General features: G+C 41.4%; 1 protein-coding gene across 1 annotated transcript; it reads left to right on the top strand.

The window, feature by feature from the left end:
• Positions 1 to 11055: 11055 nt before the first annotated feature.
• On the top strand, positions 11056 to 14327 carry LOC311497691 (protein NDRG1-like). Its single transcript, XM_084558040.1, has 11 exons — positions 11056 to 11156; positions 11449 to 11554; positions 11892 to 12012; positions 12122 to 12184; positions 12304 to 12364; positions 12577 to 12663; positions 12888 to 12944; positions 13067 to 13233; positions 13328 to 13427; positions 13514 to 13601; positions 13807 to 14327. The coding sequence occupies exons 1-11, from the start codon at positions 11106 to 11108 to the stop codon at positions 14031 to 14033; spliced, it is 1128 nt and encodes a 375-aa protein (XP_084414166.1). The 5' UTR covers positions 11056 to 11105; the 3' UTR covers positions 14034 to 14327.
• Positions 14328 to 20972: the final 6645 nt, after the last annotated feature.

Below are 20972 nucleotides of genomic sequence, written 5' to 3'. Positions count from 1 at the left end.
AAAGACTTCCTGGAAACATTTTGTGTCATTGCACCCGAGACACATTTCGCCGCATGATCTGTTAGGAGATAACAACCATAACAACATACACCAAGAACATGGCATATCATCTACTGTTTTAAGTTAACAAAAGTGTAGTTTCTGCCTCACTTTTACTGAACTGACTAAACATTTGGAAATCCAGCACAACAGCTCATACTATAGTCAATACTACTGACACTGGCAAGGAAAACTCCAATTCTGTTTCATCTGAGAAGAGTTATTATCTGGAGTGCAGCAGGTAATGTTCCTACTTACATGCCACAGACAACAAAAGCTGGGCAACAGGTGAGAGACGCATCGTAAGCTGGAAAAATTAGGACGTCTTCACAGTGTCAACACAATTATTATCACAATTAAATCTGATCTGAAGAAATGTGAGAGCAAAATCTGTAAAGCAGCGATCAAGGATCAATATCTGAAGGCTGTAATGCTTTGGCCCAGCTGGGACAAGGCGAGAGAAAATCGTTATATGGGACATGAAGGAGTTTGTTTTGCGGGATTTTGTCTTTCTTTGAACAACTTGAACTTTAGCTGCACACAATGGTTTAATAAATCTGCAGAAAGTACGTAGAAAGTTAATAAAGCATGAGGGAAGGTTACTGCTTTGAAATTAGAATGGGTTTTCCTCTAAACTACATTATAAACAGTTACATCACTAAGTATACTCATCTTGGTAAACAAAAAAACTGCAAAGCACTATTTTTGTCGAATGACAGCGAACTGAGATCTAATGTATATATATATATGTATACGGCAGCTTTTCACATAGGTGGAGGACAGATAAATGGATTGAAGAGGGAAATACGAATAAAGCTGATTAAAGATGTAACCGACCCAAACGATCAGGCAAACAGCAAGGGAAAGAGCAGAGCTAATCTTGGTAAGCTGTGGTCACCTCCTCACCTCGGCTCCGAAAGCACACACAGACGTACTCACTCGTCCAGAGGAGTGCAGTCTCTTCCAGCTATAATTAGGAATTTATCCTGTGATACCACTAATCGGGGAAAACGTTGGTTAGTTTCCAGCAAGCTCGATTCTAAATGTGAAAAGAAAGTTTACTCGAAGCCTTCGTGTGGGACGAGCACAACCAAATAACAGGTGCACGGGACATAAACACGAATAAAAGTTTAAGGCCACGTAGCGGGGGACGTCGCAGATGAACACAACTCACTATGAAACATCTAAACACTAAACAATTGTTAACTCCTCCCAAGTGCTGCAATGCCACTTTAAGGATTTAGCTGTAAAGCAGACTGACCTGATGTCAAAACAGAGTTTGAAAGCACCAAAGAGAATGGGGGCAATTAAAACCGTAAAGCCAGTCATGCTTACATACTAAGCTCGTAACTTAACAATGAGTTGTAGTCTTGAACAGGATAAGTCCTACAACAGTACATTCACCTCTGCTGACTTCCAGGAGCAGATTGCGTCACTCAAGTCACTTGGTGCTGAATTGGAATTGTTGTTTTGAGCTTCCCTTTAACCTTACCCCAGCAGACAGCTCGACTGCTGAACAGGCCCAGGAAACAGGGAGCAACCCCAAAGTCCTGCAGAAGCAGCAGCAGCAGCAGCAGCTCTACAACAGTGCTGACACACAAGCCAGCTGACTGCCTGTTATAGTAAACCCCCCATACACTGAATACCTGCAGCTGTATTTATAGCCCTATCTGCACTAGTGGCTGATTCTATGACACATCAAATTTTTGGATATGAGGAAACAACCATCTCCGGGGCCAGTACACGCCTCCCATTCCAACTCTCGCCCTGTTCCAGTGAACTTCTGTGATTACCCTAATTACTATCGCTGGCATCTATGGAAATGTTGCCAGAGAATATATATATATATATATATATATATATGTCACATCGGGTCTTTGGAAGTTGTCAAAGCTGTATTTGTGGCTGTGCGACAGCTTTACAAGATATTATTTAATTGTGCTATTTTTATCTGGAAGAAACAGAAACACAATAAATATGTGTTGAGTGTTTACTTACCTCTTAGTTCTTTAGTGCCATCTCCAAACACGAAATAAACATACAGTTCTTCTGGTTCTCTTCTGCCTCAGGGAAGTCGACCTGCTGTCTGTCTATTTGTGCTGCGAGAAGTTGAAATATCCAAGTGAAAGTTACAACCTGTGGCTCTGCTCAGCCACAACACTGCTTTCCACCTCCGCCTGTCCCGTCTGGAGCCGCTCAGCTGCGCCTGAGACGCTGTGCACGCACCAGTTTGTGGCTCTACCTCGCTGCAGCAGTGTGTCGGGCTGAGGATCTGCTGTGAGCTGGTCTAATCAGGCTGAGCAGCCATCTGACCCTGACAGCCCTGTCACCACCAGAACGCTCTACAGTTAATGCTCTTAGAGAGAGAAGAGCCCCGCTCCCCGCCCTCCTCTTCCTCCACTTCTTCATCCACTCTGCTCTTTTCTCCCTCCTCTCTTCAAAGCAGCAGTCACTTGATGAGCAAAGAAAGAGGGGATCCTCCTCCTTTCCTTTCCAGCCTTCACCTTTTCACCGATTACCTGTTTGGACCATGGAAGTTCACGCTCTCGTGCTATCAAACAAAACAAATGAGGAACTACAATTCATGTGTTCTCTCAAACAAAACTTTAAATATAAAATAATTGGTCTCATGAATATGTGACACTAGCTGGACCTGCTCTTGTTTTTCCCCTCCCTCCCTCCCTCCCTCCTTCCTCTCCCCTGAGCCATCTAAAAATAGATGGTCCTTTGAGCTACCAGACAGATTGGACAAGTCAACCCTTTGAGTCCCAATCCATGGAATTAACTTTCTCCCTAAGTGACAGTAGTACCATGTTTGTTTGTTTTCTTGCAGCCGACCTATAGTACGAGGTCGTACATGTCATTAAATGAAAAGGGCAAATTTTGCAGGGCACACTTCCCAAAGTAGTAACTGCCGAGGAGAGCTTTATTTTAAAAAATAGTCCAAGCTTTTCCCTGATTTCTTTTCTTTCGCATCGTTTTGTTTACAAGGTCATGGTACGGCTATGAGAGTCACAAGACAGTCACAGGCCCAGACTTTTTAAAGCAGAGCAAGTTGGGGCCTCACCTCACTATCAATCACTTTGAGTGCATGTGACTGTTCACCCACACACAGAGAGCTTTAAAAAACACCTCTTACTTGCTAAAATTAGCTAAAGCACCACTTGAAGTCTTTCCAGTTCCTCACATTAAAAACTGAACGTTCACAATCACAGTACTCACAGTACTGCTAAAGTTATTTTGTGAGTGTGCTTTCTTTGAGCTTACCTATCCCACCGATCAGCCACAACATTAAAACCACAGACAGGAGAAGTAAACAACATTGACCATCTTGTGACAATGCAACGTTCTGCTGGGGAACTTTTGGGTCTGGCATTCATTCGTGTGGATGTTACTTAGACATGTACCACCCACGTGGACCAGACCAGGCACCCCCACCCCATAGCAGTGACACTCCTTGATGGCAGCAGCCATCCCCAGCAGGATGCACCCTGACACAGACACACACACAAAAACAGTTTAGGAACAGCTCAAAAAAACATGAATAACAGCACCACAAGGTGTTGACCTGGCCTCTAAATTCACTAGATCCAAAACTGATCAAGTATTTGTGAGACGATCTACAGAGGCCCCTCCCTTCAACCAATAGGACCCGAAGGTCCCCCCAGTAAGAACATCCTGTTACCAGACACCACAGGACACCCTCATGTCCATTCTCTGATGAGTCACAACTGTTTTGGTGGGAGACCTAGACAATATTATTTATATTCTTTGCCTTGCCATGTGGCTGTTTAATGAGGACACTGGCTGCAACAAACACAGAATATGACCTTTTAACGTTGTGTACAGTGGACTCCAGGGACATTATTCAGGATCTTCACATGTTTTACGTACTGTTATGGGTTATACCCAAGCAGCAACCTCCGGGTCTGAGGAATGAAGCCCATGCATAAGTGCAAAAAATTGCAGTTCATCGAGTGACTGCTTGAGGCTGGCTCCAAAAGGGAGCTAATCCCCATAGATCCAACCATGTTAAAATGCCACACTTTTAAACATGTTTACATTCTGGTTCAAAACCAATTTTGATCTCAATAGCTTATTTAGCCACTCATAACAACTCAGTGGTTATGCTCTGTGCCGATGGGTTAGGGTTAGGTTGAGGCATTTAGTGTTAGCAAGAGAAATAGCGATTTTCAGGGAGTATTCCCCCTCAGCTTGGTTCACCCATATGTTTTTTTTTAATCTCACAAAATGTCTGCCATGTGCCCCTTCAACCTACAAATGACGGTACGGTCCACAGACCTCAGAGTGCCGGCCTAAACACGGCTGCTGCAGTGGTTTCTGGAAATGTGAGCTGACACCCAGTAGGTCAATCCTCAGCTGGCAGTCTTGTGCTTTTTGAGGAGCCTAAAGGAGACTTTGGGCGCCGGTTGTGGCCTCTTTCCCAGATTCATTAAAGCGGTGGGCTGACCTGCAAAGACTTCAGTGCTGAGTCCTTACGACGCGGCAGGGAAAGGCCAAGGAGGCGTTCATGGCCTTTTTTTCGTACACCTCTGATGGTTCATGGAAACAATGAATGAGTGTGTTGAGCCTTGCCGGTCAGAACCTGAAAGAAACGATGACTTGAAATAGTTGTTATTGCTTTGTTTTCCGGTGTCAAAGAAGATTCAGATTAAATTTTATTTGAATAACTTAGAACAGTTAGGAGCAAAGCATCATGATAAATATCAATATCCATTTTTGCATCACTATGGCCGTGAGTATTAACAGATACTGCTGCCAAAACGTTCAGAGGTCTGCTTCAGATTATTTTTAGAACGCAAAAACAAAAATTTTGACACTTCCATTTTTGTAAGCGTTTGTGCTTTCTAATTATTCCTCAGATGCTTGCGTAAATGTTGTTGTTGTACCAGATCCTTCTTGGTAATCTATTCTTGGCATTATGCAATGACTGGTTCTATTTAAACCTCCTATCAACTCTATAGAGGACTTCTAATCTGGCTCAGGAGCTTCTGGTCTCACCCTGTTGTATTTCCGTCTGGTGAATACAAACAGTTTTTGAGCCAGACTCTTTAACAGTGGCATGGGTAACTATGCGTGCCGCTGCTGCTTCTACAACAACTTCCACCACAGCCAGAATAGAATACATCTGGAACTACTATACCTCTGTTCCATATATTATTACTTCAATATGATAAAACAATTAAATAAAAAATTAAAACTATGTATCACGCAGGCCAGTTTACCTACATCTGAGGGACAAGTGACACTTTCTTCAGGACAACACTGTATGTATTTTATTTATTTTAGCCAGAGAAGGGTAAAAGATTGTATGAAAGAAACAGGGGAGATGGACTGAGATCTAAGTTGTCTCATCATCTGTCCCTCACTCCTACACACCTACACATGTTCCTAATAATAATAATAAATTGTATTTTTTTTTTTTTTTTTGTGGATATACTGTTTGTACACCGATCAGCCACAACATTATGATCAAATATGCACCACCATTTGAAGTCTTTCCAGTTCCTCACATTAAAAACTGAACGTTCACAATCACGCAACAAGCAGTTACTTTGTGCGCGTGTTTAAACTTACCTATCCCACATAAAAAGCACCAATCAGCCACAACATTATGACCACTGACAGGAAAAGTAACTAGCATTGTTGACAATACAATGTTCTTCTGGGAAACTTTTGGACCTGGCATTTCATGTGGATGTTACTTAGACATGTACCACCCACCTAGACCAGACCAGGCACCCCCACCCCGTAGCAATGACACTCCTTGATGGCAGCAGCCATCCCCAGCAGGATGCAGCCTGACACAGACACACACACAAAAACGGTGTAGGAACAACTAAAAAAAAAAACATGAAAAACAGCACAAGGTGTTGCCCTGGCCTCCAAATTCACTAGATCCCAATCTGGAACAAGTATCTGTGGGATGCACTGGAACAAGCCAGATCCACAGAGGCCCCTCCCCTCAACTCATAGGACCCAAATGCCCCCACTAACAACATTCTGTTCACAGGACACCCTCAGAAGGCCCATGTCCATTCTCTGAGTCAGAAATGTTTTGGAGACACAATTGAGACCTGCACAATATTAGCAAGGTGGTCATAATGTTATGCCTGATTGGTGTACATCACAATTTTTTCGCAACCAATAATACAAATTACGACAAATTAACTTGTCACGTTTCCATAGAAATGGAGGAGGGAAACAACATGTCCTTGATATCATCAAATAGTAAAAGTAAAAGACGTATTTTCACAATTAAAGAGTAAAAGCGTGGATATTATGTTACTGCCTTTATGTAAAATTCAGACAAAGTAATTTTCTTACGGTAACACAATGCAATAAAAGGCTTACAGTAATGACTTTCACATTTCATTAAATCAATAAAGTAGGTTCGTCTGCAAACTACTCCGAAGTTATGATAATCTTTCATAACTATACCTCCTGATTACAGACTCACTCTTCACTTACGAGGAATGGGAGAAGTTGGAGTGGATGCCGGCTTAATATTTACACTGATCTACCAAGCTGATCAAGCTACAATTACAAAGTGTGGCCCTTCCTCTCAACTGGTTTGTAATTCTGTCCCTCAGGCACACCACTCATGCCACCATATAAAAATACTGTGTAATTCCCAGAGCAACTATGAAGAAACTAGATATGAAAAGGAAGCATAGTTTCTCCCATCAGTTACAGCTCTTTTGATCCGCAAGCTGCCGTCCGCTGCTTCACACGCAACAAGTGTTAATGGCTTCCAAAAAGCACTTAATCACACCATGTCAGAACTCAGCTCTAATCCATCTTTAAAGGGCTTCCTGTTTTGAGCTGTGCTAATATTTTCGAGTTCGGGCTAGATTATACGGATAAACCGATGTTTCAGTATGCTGGACAGAATATCAGTCTACTTTTGCGGTTATTAGATGAGCTTTGCGCATTGAATCTGGACACGCATGCACGCGCCGCTTTGTTTCACCGGATGTTTTCTTTTCCTTGGTTTTAGTAATAAAAAATTCAAACATGAACACCACAACCCTGACAGCAAGCCATGTTATGAACGGAGTCACGGAAAGGGCAATGTGTTTTTTGCACATTCACACAACCTCCGAAACATGCCTGTAGAAGAGCCCACACACACGTACACACACACACACAAACAAGTACCAAACACACACGCAGAGTCAAGCATGTGGCAGGCGGCAGCAGCTGCTGTGTGTATAATTAGAGTGTTTTGAAAGCTGAGAGCTGGACAGCAGGACGTTCACCTGCAGATTGAAGAGTTGCCGTGGCAACCAGCTAGACGGCACAACTTTACTATGAAGGCTTTATGTATATGCGTGCGAACCCGCTGCCATGGAGTAAAGAAATTTAGAAAAGTGTGTGGGAGAGGGGGAGAACGCGGGACACTCAACGATCACTTCAGCGCATACTGACATTTCTTTTTTTTCCATCTCGCTGTCCGCACCTTCTGCTTCTGGAGCGGTCACGCCCACATGGGATCGTCGAGACAAACAAGAATGTAAATGTTTCCCTTGAATATCATTTAAAATATATTTAAAGAAAAAGAGTGCACAAATGAAAGAACACCAACAAACACAAATAATGCAACACATGTCAAAGGTTTGTCAGGTCAAAAGCAATGACCTTCTGACTTGTGTTCATGCCGCCAACAGCATCCAGAAAGTTTACACAGTACTCCATCTAGTGGACTCTACTGGGGAATAACACAAAGGTGCAGACAGAAAGGTGGCGCTGCAAACCAAGCAACACTCAGAGGTCATCTTGGATTTATTTAGAGCTTGGAAACTTCAGGAACACATTTTCCTTCCAGGGTTACATTCTTTGTCATTTGACTTTCAGTTCTCACAACCAAATGAGGAGTGACTTGACTTGATGACAACAGGATAGGGTCAAAGTTCATGGCTAAATGCGTTTCTTAAAGTTTAATGTTTTTGTGGTTTTTGAATTGACAGATATTCCAGCTGGAGATATTTTAGAACCTTTTATAGAAGTATGATATTAATGCTGATGTAACATTCACAGACGCCCTGACAGTCAAACATCATTAAACCAAATACACTTGTTCTTGAGTTGAAATACTTGCCGAACATGGTCAAATGAAATCAAAACACACACCACAGCCCAGGAAATAGGACAGTGGTCGGTGGTGAAATAGGCTAGGAGGAAAGAGCTTAGTCAGGGTGTATATGATGTTATTATAGCTTCAGACTGACGTGAGGCTGGGTAAGACCCATCTGCTGCCCTCTGCTCTTCTGCCACCGCTAAATGGATTAAATGTGCCGCACACAGAGCTCTCATCCAGCTCCGAGTGTACGGCCAAAGCAGTGGTGGCATTACGTCTTAAACAGGGGTGTTCATCAGGTGCAGTCTGTTGTGTTTCCGCTCAGTCGGCTGTTACGGTCTGCAGCGCAGGCCTGAGTCCACCGTCTAGTTCCCCTGTTGTGTGTTACTTTGTTAGTCTAGGGAGTGTCCTGTATGCCTTTGACTGAGCAATGTGTCTTTTTGAATGGAGGTCTGCTGGACGCTCATGAGACAAGATTCAGCATTATGCTTGGGACTACAAGACTATGAGGGGTTATTAATTTATGCAGATAATTCAGAACACTTTGACCTCCTGACCTCATGAGAGAAACACCATTTTACAAAATGAAAATACAAAGAAATACTAACCTCTGGCATCCTACAGTGATAAAGCTTGTTCAAACAACAACTAGCTTCAGTTAGTCCATTTTTATAAAAGTAAAGGAATGTAAGGAATTACCTTACAGTGTCCAGTGATTGTTTGACTTCCTCTATGACTGAATCAAAAGCTGAATTGACTCAAAAAATAACTTCAAACTGCAAAGGATGTTTGTATTTTTATTCATTAATTTCACAGTAATACACAGTGTTAGTAAATGTTGAAACTAAAACTAATGTAACTGCCTCAGATAGTCATTATCCCAGTGAAGACACGTAACTTCACTTTCATAGAGTAGGAAATTTTAAAAATTTCTCACATCCTTACAAGATTTGATAGTTACTGTATCTTAAAAGAGAATACTTCCTGTTAAATCTTATTCTATTGGCTTTGTAAAACCACAAATTTAAACTGTAAAAATAACGCACATAGATATTGTTCTTCTAGTTACCAAACATCACTTTTACTTCTTTTTAGTGCCGTTGACGGATCACATCAGATCAGTTGGGGTATTACCTTCAAATCTGTTAATGAAGATTCTCAGTCATCCTGCTAACGGTGTATCTACAATTGGACTAGTTTGTCCGAGTGCCCAAAGGCCGGTGTTGTCCTTGGGGTGAACACGTTTAATCTTCAGTTTGTTGATGTGCTTAAAGTGCAGATGAACACAGTGTTTCTTGAAAATCCAATTTTTGTTTTTTCAGATTTACCAGCCACATGATGGACAGCAGTGTTTTCTTTTTTTTCTTTCTTTTTTTTTATTTTTTATTTGTGATTCTCTTACCGCTGTCTGTTCTGGACATATGCCTGTAAACTTAAAGAACAAGGGACACTATTTCGAGGACAATAACACATTTTAGCAATAGAAGACAGATGGTTTGAAAGAGGAGTAAAGGAAGCCATCCATGTAAAACTGTAAATCCCCTCTCTAAACACTGGGAGGACATAGAACAAGGCACGAACTATCAGATACTTATAACACAGTCTTAATATTTCTCCCCAGAAAGTTTCACCTTGACTTACACCTTGAGTCTGAAGCTTCTGCTAGACTGTAAATGGATTGTTAGAGTAACACAACCCCAGGTTAATCAGAACATCTTCTAATTGTAGGTTGGGTCATTAACAGACACTGGTCATGTGAGTTTCAAGTCTGCACCACTAACAGATGTTCCCAAATAAAAGCCTAAACTCCCTACAGGTCATTTAGATCTGAAGAAACCACCTGATGAGTGGTGAAACGTCTTCAAAATAAAAAACTCAACAAGTCCAGTTGCCTTTGTTTCAGCTGTGTGTTAGGCATTCCTTTCAAAACCGCTTCAAACGTAAACGGAGGTTTAATTATCTTTTCAGATTCCTCGAGTCAAAAGAGTCAACCTCAAAGAGTCTGTCCTAGCTGAGTTTAACCTGCTGAAAGACGCTGAAGGATACGTGAAGGACATTTTGTGGAGATGGCTGAAGTGACAGGGAGTTGCTGAGCTGATTTAAGTTACAGCGTTGTGTTAAGATCAACATGACACGCAGAGTTCAGAGCAGCTATCCAAATATAATTAATATCCTGCTTTAACAGTGGGGTCAGACCTACTGGTCTAACAGGAGCCGACCTCTTTGCTGTGAGGAACAGATGGCTCGCTTGGATTAAACAGCTGACCTGGTCATGGTTTAGCTGAAGGTGTTGTGACTCTGGCGATGCCTCACAGTGTAAAATAACGAGCTTTACATGAGATGTCAATGTCGGTTAAGATGTCGGTCAACACCTGTCAGACCTATTAAAGGTCATATTCATGATTACTTTCAGTATATTTCAGGAATAACAAATGAGATTTACATGTATGTTATTCAAAGACAATTTTAAGACTAAAGAAGTTCCAAAAAATCCTAGAAAGCAATGTAAACAAAACTGAAGATAATCTTGGAGGGAAATTATAAAATGATCTCTATCTAATAAATTTGGATCAAAGATGCATGGCAACTTCTCAGTGACGGTGTTTACTTGCCATATGGATGTTCTGGTTAATTCCCTGTGCTGTCTCAGAGATAAAACAGCAGCCTGAGGTCAGATTAAAAAAGGAAAGACCAGTTGGCCACGTGCGAACCCGGTTGCAGTCGGGGCTTAGACGCAGATCAGTGTCGGAGGATATAAAAACCGGCTCAAACTAAAAGTCTGTCGCACACACTCGGAGCTGCTGCGGAGTGTTCAGATACTAACTGGGAAAAGAACGAGTTGATTCGGTTCAAAGATTTAAAGGAAGTTAAGGATTGGTGATTCACGGTCCACACAGGACATCCGCGCTCTATTTACTGCACATCTTCTTACATATCTGTCGTGAGCTACTCTGCGTCTTCAGCCATGGTTCTGGAGGAGAACGAGTGTGACTCTGTCTTTGGGGCCCAAATCACTGTGAGTATCACTGAAAACATACTGAGGTTAGATCCACTGTCATAGGTGAGCTAACTCTAATGAATTTCTATATTAGAATTTAAGATTTGGGGGATTTTAACTTAATTTTTAACTCACATTTTAGTCAGCCAGCAGGGTAAAATAGAGAAAAGCATCTGTTCCAGGCTCTGTCCACAGAAAAACAAAGATACAGTTGTCTTTAATGAAATTATTCTGACTCTAGAAAGAGAGCAACAACAACAAATTAGCAGCATGCCAGTGTTATCTGAATGTCTCTGTGTTTTTGTTGCAGGAAGAGCACGTAGAGACTCAGTATGGAAACCTCCACTGCATCATGACGGGGACTCCGAAGGCAAAACGCCCTGTCATCCTCACGTTTCATGATGTCGGGCTGAACCGTGAGTCACAACTTTTTTACTTTGTGCTTCTGCAAGCATGTATAAGAAACTGAATTTCAAACTAATCTTGTAATGGAAATCTCACGCCAGCTTATTTAAAAACTTCCTAACTTATTAGTACATCTTTAGAACTAGAGCTTACAATATGTAAAACCTATTTATTAGTTTGCATGGATGCATGAAATCATCCTTTATCGTATTTATATCCATACAAGTTTATCTTTTTTTTGCTTAATCCAAATTTCTAGTAGATTTTGAATAATGTCTAAGCTATGCAGTATATATTTTGGTGTCTTACTTTCTGATAACACAGAATTGTTGTGTTCTCTCTTTGCAGACAAGTCCTGCTTTGAGACTCTGTTCAACCACATGGACATGCACGAGATCACCAGACACTTCCCTGTTTGTCACGTCGAAGCACCAGGGCAACATGAGGGAGCCAAAACTCTGCCTGCCACGTCAGTAGATGCTCGTCATTACTCTCTGTTTCTTTTTCAGCTGCTGTATCAGTCTCTTAATACCATTGCGTGCCTCCTGAGGGTAAAATCTGATTTTTGACCTCTTCAGGTATGCCTATCCTTCCATGGACCAGCTGTCTGAAGCCCTGCCAAGTGTCCTCAAACACTTTGAGTAAGAAAGACCTTGAAACTCCTCCAGTTCTTTACAGATAATCTGATTCTACCGTTGGCTCGGTTCCCCTTTAAATCACACTTTGGCTGATTAACCTCCGTGTCTGTTGTGCTTTGCAGTCTGCGCAGTGTAATTGGCCTGGGAGTTGGAGCGGGAGCGTACATCATGGCCAAATTTGCGGTGAGTTCACATTTTGTCTCTGAATTCAAATTTAAGACAATAAAAGGAGGACATAATCTCACACAATCTCAAGTTTAAACTAATCCTAGTTGAGATTTTAGATTTAACTGAATGAGTTTCACATGTTTCGTAAACAGTTTTGCACCTGAATCAGAAATTACAGCCCAAACTACCATAACACTAATATCTTATCAATCCCCTTGTGTGTACAGCTGAATCACCCCGATTTGGTGGATGGACTGGTTCTAATCAACATCAACCCCAATGCCGAGGGAATCATGGATACTGTTGCAAACAAGGTGGGTGATATGTGATAGAGTATGTTACCCACCCAGTCATGTTAACACTTAATGGAAACATCCTCCTGTATCAATAGCTGATTGATTTTGACTAATGACTCTAGAGCTGCCACAGGAGAGCTCTTTGACACCACTATTGTTTTTCAGTTGTCCATGCTAATGATTTTAAACTGGCCTCATGTCAGTACATTAAAGGCTAACCTGCTGGGACTTTTTTTTTATAGATCACTGAATGGACACACACTCTCCCAGACACAGTTATCACACATCTGTTTGGAAAGGTAAGTCCAGTGGCTGGCCATATACCGGCTAGTCATCTTAAAGTAAAAAGTGCTGGTGTGTTGAAATATCTGTAGAACAAAAGTGAAGGATATTCATCCCCTTATGTCCTACTTTTACACAGGATGAGATCCAGACCAACCATGACCTCATAGCTACGTACCGTCACCACATCAACACAACCATGAACCAGTCCAACCTTAGTCAGTTCCTCCAATCCTACAACCAGCGCAGTCCTCTGGAGGTGGAAAGGCCTGTTCCTGGAGGAAACATCAATGTCAGGACCCTCAAGTATGTGAAACTATCAACCTTTCACGTATTTTAATGCTCCTAATGGCGCTGTTAAAGTCTCATCGTGTGTTTTCACCTCTCTGCTGGCTTACAGGTGCTCCACTCTGCTGGTTGTAGGAGATAATTCTCCTGCCGTGGAGGCTGTGGTCGAGTGCAACTCCAAACTCAACCCCACCAAGACCACCCTGCTCAAGGTGACCAAATGACTGGTTCGAAAATCCAACAAACAACCAAATAATTTAACAGTATTTCATGTAGTTGTTCTCTTGTTCCCATCTAGATGGGGGACTGTGGAGGCCTGCCTCAGGTGGATCAGCCAGCCAGAGTGATTGAAGCCTTTAAATATTTCGTCCAGGGCATGGGATACTGTAAGTAAAAAGAACTATTAATGTTATTCTTAAAATATTTAATATCAGGCCCTCTTCTGATTATTTCCATGAAACCACCAGAACAGGACATGTTAGAGGCATTTATTATCATTATTATGTCAAATCAATACTATCCAGTGTCATGAAATGCTGTAAAATAAACTCAAAAGACTGTAGAAGATTGAGAGTCTTCCTCTTTATCCAGTGTCCAGTGCCAGCATGACCAGACTTCGCTCACGGACAACCTCCAGCTCCAGCATTTCGTCCTTCGATGGCTCTCGGAGCCGCGCACACACCAACGAGCTGCAGCGTGGCCGAACACAGTCACACGGCAGCGAGGAGAAGCGTGGACGCTCGCACACCGAAGTCTCCATGGAGAGCATTTCTAGTGTCCACAAAAGCATCTTGAAGTCCACCGAAGTGACCTGCTAGAGCGCAGGCTCGTCCTGAATCAGATGCACTTGAATTGAAATGATACCTCATTATATCTATCAGGCTGTATCCTACATTCTGTCTTTATTTTACTTTTCCTCTCTCATCTTCATTTGATGATGCCCTTTCATCTGCACTATCTGAAAAGATGCAGGTCACACTTCTAGGTGACTTTCCTCCATTCCTCTTTTCTCCCTCTACCTCCTGCTATGACTCCTCACCACCCTCCTTTTCATTCATCATTCTCTGAATTCCTTTTATGTTTCTCTCCTGCAGTTTCCCCCATTTGTCATATTATACAGTATATAAGCTATCTTTTTTTTTTAATGGAACGTGTATTAATTAAATATAATAAAGATGTTGAAAATAAAGTAATATGCAATCGAAATTTCATGTCCACAACTGTAAGAATGTGCACTGATTATATACAACTATGACAGCTGTATATTAATAACTGCAGGGGTGAGTTATGGATATTCATTATACTTCCTTCCTATGTAAAATGGGGTTGTATCATTACTGCAGTATTGTGTTTTAAATTCAACGTAACTATTAAAGCACCTTGAGTAATTACTTCTTGTGTTATTATTGTTTTTTATTTCTGGAAGCAATCAAACTAAAAAGGCTGGAGTTAACATTCAACATTCACACAAAAAATGTGATGATGTGATGAGTGCAGTAAATCAGTGGACTACTCTTTTGACTGGCAAAGATAGATAGATAGATAGATAGATAGATAGATAGATAGATAGATAGATAGATAGATAGATAGATAGATAGTGTATTTTCCAAATGTAACACTAGATGGGACACTATATAACCTCCTCTGTTCTCCGGACCATCCTTCAGTCACCTCAGTCAGATTCATTTAATCCAGCAACACTCAAAGCACACTGTACTGAATTCTATCAGAATGGAGTGCTGCATCCAAATCACATTAAACTACTTGTCCACCATATGCTAAGTGGATTGATGAGTTTCTGTTTCTGAATTTAAGACGCTACACAAGCACCTAAGAAGCAGTGCGTGTCGCCTGTGCAGACTACTCTGATGCAGCCATCCACGTCACAAGCTGCCATGATGTGTGGTCCCTACCCTGGTACTCCACTGCTACCAGCTGGCGGCAACTTGCAGCAACCATACGTCCACGGGGAACACTACCAGTGCTATAACCCTACCCAGGCACAAAACATGGACTATGCTGGACTATCCTGCTCTTTCCACTATTGATTTGTCTGCACTTCGCCAAACCTGGCCTGCAGATTCCTGTCTCATGCAATAAATATGTAAACTGTATGACACGAGTGAACTCTTTTTCTTTTTATAGTTATTTATTACAGATTTTACATAATGTGTTTAAGCATAAAGTCTTTCAGTGTTGCTGGTATTGTGATGAGTTACTGCATGCAACTGACAATTTTAAATGAAACATTTAAATAACCATGGTTGATGGAACCATGGTTATGTGAACCGACGTTCACAGTAAACCATTTAAAAATGTTTTAAATACATCACTGGAGAACTAACAGGTTTATCTCATGGTGGAAACAAAGAAAAGGTCAGAGATACTGTATGTGCATCACTTGGTGGAAATTTGTAGACATTTGTGTTAAATCATGAAGTAAATTCAGATATTTGACATGATGAATGAACAGGTGGCACTAAGTCAATGTCTCACTGTACACCCCCGAGTACCTTGGGTATATGTTGTAAATTACATTTAATATCTGTCAAGATTCACCTCATGGTGGTGCTAGAGGCAAAGTCTGGGGATCACAGAACTCAATCGTATCCATCCTCTGAACTGTGAATGTAAGTAATCTTCTTAAAGGACATAACCATTTCTGTTGGCTTCGATGTTGAATAACCAACAGGTGAAACCTATAAGGCACTTTGAGTGACAGTCTGCTGATTTCAATAAATCGAAATACTTAAAATGTAAAATTATACAGATACACACATTTTTTTGGGAAAAAAAATGCATTTACGATGTAATGAATCGTTGCCAGTGCCCTCTTCCATGCTGTGGTGTGCTGGGGAGGCGGCACTAAGAAGAAGTACACCTGGTGGCTGGACACACTGATAGAGAAGGCAGACTCTGTGGTAGGGGCTGAGCTGGAGTCCCTGACATCAGTGGCAGAGGCAAACTCCGGTCCGTCATGGACAATGTCCACCACCCTCTATAACCTTACACAATACAGTCAGAATGAACAGAATGAAACACATTAATAGATAATAAAAACACCAAACACTGTTTAATACTATGTTGTAGTCATGTTAAAATCCTTTGCTGTTTGGAGGAAACGAAAAAAAGGGAAATATTCTGTACAAAATAAGCATATGCATATGGATATAATATGAAAATCATTCAGAGGGTGACCCATAAATTTGATCAGAACAGCAACAGACACTTACCATTAACCACCAGTCTTTCAAATGTGAGATTTCTTGAGAAAGCAAGTGCATATTTATCTAAAACATCAGTATAATAGCTCAACAGCACTAAAAATGTATTATTATTAGCCTAAAATGTTAATAAGCTTAGGAAAGATCCATTGTTTCCACCAAAGGAGTTTACGATACTTGTGGACCAAGCAAGTGAAACTTCATCTTACATTACCTATAACAGTATATGCAAACAAATAGATGAAGGCCAAAGTCATTTAGGAAGGAAGGAAATTTTAACACAATCAGTAAAGATGATTCAATACAGAAACTGAATGCCCAGTTTGAGGTGTTGACAAAAGCAGTGGAGACACCTGCTTGACAGCATGTGGAAGAACAAGCACTTCCTTAACCAAGAGGTTTGACCCTTCAGTGAACTTATGGAAGATGACATTAGTGTGTTTGCTGTAACAGGAGATGACGAGTCATGATGATCATGGTAGGGGTTGAGATAGGGGTAACCTTGCGAGGCAATTGTGATCCAGACTTATCCACCCTTTTTAGTGTTGCCTGCAATTAGTTAGACCCTTATTCTGTTTTAGTCTAATCCAGGAACTTATTAAGAGCAATGAAAGCTGACCTAAACTTATATCTGTCCTCTCCCATCTCCTTGCTGTTGCTGTGGAGATTGGTGATGCTAGTACAGAGGTTACAGTAAGCATCATGACAAGCGTGCTATAGTGAAAACACATTCTCTGATCACGTGGGACCGATAAATTCAAATTCAATTTTTTTTCACTGCGCCTAAAATAAGTGTCACACTCCCTAATGCCGTCATTTGTCTCTCTCTTATATATGGATGAAAATCTTTAAACCGAGTGTGGATCTGCATGAGTTTGTCTTTGTGTGGATATTAGCTGCATGCATGAACGCAGCGCATGTGTAGGTGGGACTGTGTGTGTAGGCCCGTCAGAGGATGGATTGTTTTGGGCTATGACTGCGAAACAGTGGAGATATACAGATGGAAGGCAGCATAATGGCAGTCAGCTTCAAAGTCACAATAATTGTGTTTGTGTGTGCGCGTGTGTGTGTGTTCTGCCTGCATCTTTATTTCAAAGCCTCTTTTGTTTGGCTTACACTACAACACTATGATGAATTATGCATGGCTTAAATCTCTTAAGATTTCATTTAATCATGAGATATGGCTGTGGGTTCTTACATGTTTCTTCTCAAGGCTTTGCTGCAGAGGGCTGCACCATAAAAACATATAATCTGAAAGACCTTCCACTTACATTGATTAACATTTACAACTTGCCCTGCAGGCTGAATTTGACGGCTGCCCTGCCACTGCATAGATTACAGATAAAATGGAAAACGGTTTCATTACCTACAGCGAGGCAGTGCTGAACACTTTTTATCCACCACCAAAAACGAAAACAGACATTATTGTAGGCAAACAACCAGGTTTAGTTTCGCACGGTGAAAATAAAGCAGTTCTGACCACCTCCTAACAGTCAATCACCAACTTTTATTTCTTGATGTGAATTTCCTGTGCTGCTTTGTCATTTTTTGAATGAAATAAAAAACAATAAAAGGCACATCTTAGCTTATCTTACCACATCTTTATCTTATATTGTCTGTTAGAAAGTGTTTATAATGGCCGGGTTCTGCTCAAGGTTTCTTCCTGTTAAAAGGGAGTTTTTCCTTGCCACCGTCGCCTTCAGGCTTGCTCTGGGGGTTTCAGACCGGATGCTGTAAAGCGTCTTGAGACAATTTGTATTGTTATTTGACGCTATATAAATAAATTGAATTGAATATGATTTCACTTATTATTGTTAAGGGCTTACCATCACTTAATGTTTAGATTTTATTGATTCGCAAGGGATATTGCTTGATCACAGTAGCTCAGCTGCACATAAGAAAAAAAAACACTCTTGACAAACACTGGCAAAAAGAAAAATAGGTGTAAGATAGTTATAAGCAAAGAATAAGAAATAAAATAAAATAAATGCAATAGTATGAGCAGAAATATACAAGAGTTGCATATGCACAAACCTACAAGAAATAGAAACTGAGAAAAATACACACTACATATTCACCCCCAACATGGACAGTTCTCAGAGCTGGCCTCTGGAAGGAGGTTTCGCAGCCTACAGAGCAGAACAGCCAGGTTCAAAAACAGTTTCATCCCGTATGCCATAAGACTGCTTAACGCATTATAAATAGCACCCCCCCTCTTCACCCACCCACTCCCATTACCCTGCAATTAAAATGTGCAAAAATATTTATCTACATAACCCCTAACCCTAACCCTTTCATCGACAACTCGACACCTTTTGGAGCACAGCAATCTGCACTACAGAGAAAAGTGCAAAGCTGCAGCTTGTAAAAATAACGATTAGTTTTTTATATGCATATTTATTCTATTTTGTATATACCGTTCCTGTAAATTGTATATACAGTTCCTGTTCACTATTCCTGCTGTACTCTGAGCCACTGCACCGAAACTTAATTTTAATGGAAATCTAAATGACAAATAAAGTTTAAGTCTAAGTCTAAGTTTAACATATTATGTTAACTGGCCATGCCTTCCAACCATGTAAGCCACACGTTACTATACTTACATTAAATATGGTGATGGATAAAGATGTTTTCTTGTGTTTCTTACAATAACGACTATTGTTTTCCACATTAAATCATCACTATACCACCAGTTTGATCACATGCTGTGCAGTGTAAGTAGCTTCTCCATCATTACTGTTCATTAATTGATGGTAAGAGAAATGGGAGGAGGGGTGTGGCATTGAATAAAAGTGTAGGCTATTGTTACTTAAAAAAAGAACAGGTTGGGACCCTTGCTGAACACGTAAGGGCCCCCTCTCTCTCCCCCTGTCAGAGAGCCTGCCAGCTGCAGCCATGTTGGAAAAGCTCGGGCTCCTCCAGCAGCAGCAGCAGCAGCAGAAGAGGCAGCAGTGCTAACAGCTAGCGTCAGTGGACACCGACAACCGGGCACGGCGCTGTTGTGTGGACAAAAACACACACAGGGAGACGGACCCAGAGCGCGGAGACACAGCTGCCGAGCCGGCTCTACTATCACTGGGTTTAAAATTTTTGAAATTCACCCCTAACGGCTGGATAACGGTCGCCGGTTACGGAGAGTAGGTGCGGCCGGGCTCCAGGGTTGAAGCGGGTGAGTATTGATCCCTGTTGGGGGGGGTGGCGGACTGAGTGGGAATAGCCCTCCGTTAGCCGAGTTAGCTTAGCATTAAAGGGGGGGGGGGGGACACACACACACTCACACACACACACTCACAGAGACAATAGGGTTAACGCCAGTGGTGTACGCGTGGGTGTGTTTTCAGGAGGTGGTATTAGGTTTTTGAGGAAATTATCGCAGATATAAAACCCTGGTCATTTCGGACACCGTTCAAGTCATTTGTATTCCTAACAGACAGACAGTGGTGCAGTGGCCGAATCCACCCCTCTCCGCTCCCCCCCTCCCGGTAGGTGCAAAGGTCCAAATCAAGGAGGCTTTCTGTCATGCGGAGCAGCAACGATGTGGCACAAAACATCTGTGTTTTGTTTAGCCGCTCAGACCCGAGGACTCATTGTTGTTGTTGTTGTTGTTGCGGGGAACGGGGGGGTTTTGGAGACAAAAAAAAAGGGGGCAGTTCCTATTTGACCCCAGCGTCTCAAGTGTTGTTGGATGCTCGCAACCAAACAATACCACCGCACACTTATCTGCTGCTGGAGTAGGCCGATTGTAAATGTATTAATATTTGAACGAGGCCTCGTTTCAGCGCAGCAAATCGCTCGTTTAGCATGCACGATGGGATTCAAGTTGAATTTGTAAATGTCGGAATTAAACATCATGCACTTCTTGCTCGGTCAGCTGCTCTGTGGTTATGGTTTGTCAGCATTTTTTTTTTTTTTTTGAGGGGCTTTGGAGTCTTAAGAAACTGCCCTGTCACGTCTCCTACAGATTATTCAGTTCTCTAGCTTGCACCTTGTTTCCTTCCTTAATATCACCCTGATCACATCCATGTGCATGTTTTCCCTGCAGCCAGAATGGAGGGTCAGTCCATGAGAGTGTATTTGCAGATATTTGATGAGATCATGGACAAAAAGATAAACACATATCGAACTAACTTTCGCTGTAAAAGCTAGTTTATTAGGTTTAATAGTGAAACTGACAGTCCTGCACAAAAATCTTAACTACATGAAGGTTGTGGCATATATAATATAAGTGAGAGGCTGTGATTTGCAGTATTTGACACTATTTTAGTCAGTGGGCTTGTGTTTAATTTAACACATTTTACCAGCACCACAAACGATCATCGTTCTTACACTGTTTCGACATAAACTGATCATTACAACAATCATAAAGCTGAGATTTTGTGCTGGACTTTTACGTTAGAAGGCATTCATATTCACTACTACACCAAATGAACCGGTAAGTGAGTGTACATATATATATATTTGCATTTTATACATGAATTAAAGGCAGATAAGCTCACGCTCCAGTATATAAACTCTAAATATGATTCAGTTTTA

This window comes from Chelon labrosus, assembly GCF_963514085.1.
Source record: "Chelon labrosus genome assembly, chromosome: 12".
In the NCBI taxonomy this organism is placed as follows: Eukaryota; Metazoa; Chordata; class Actinopteri; order Mugiliformes; family Mugilidae; genus Chelon; species Chelon labrosus.
Note: the sequence above shows the minus strand (reverse complement) of the source record. Positions and strands in the feature narration are given on the sequence as shown.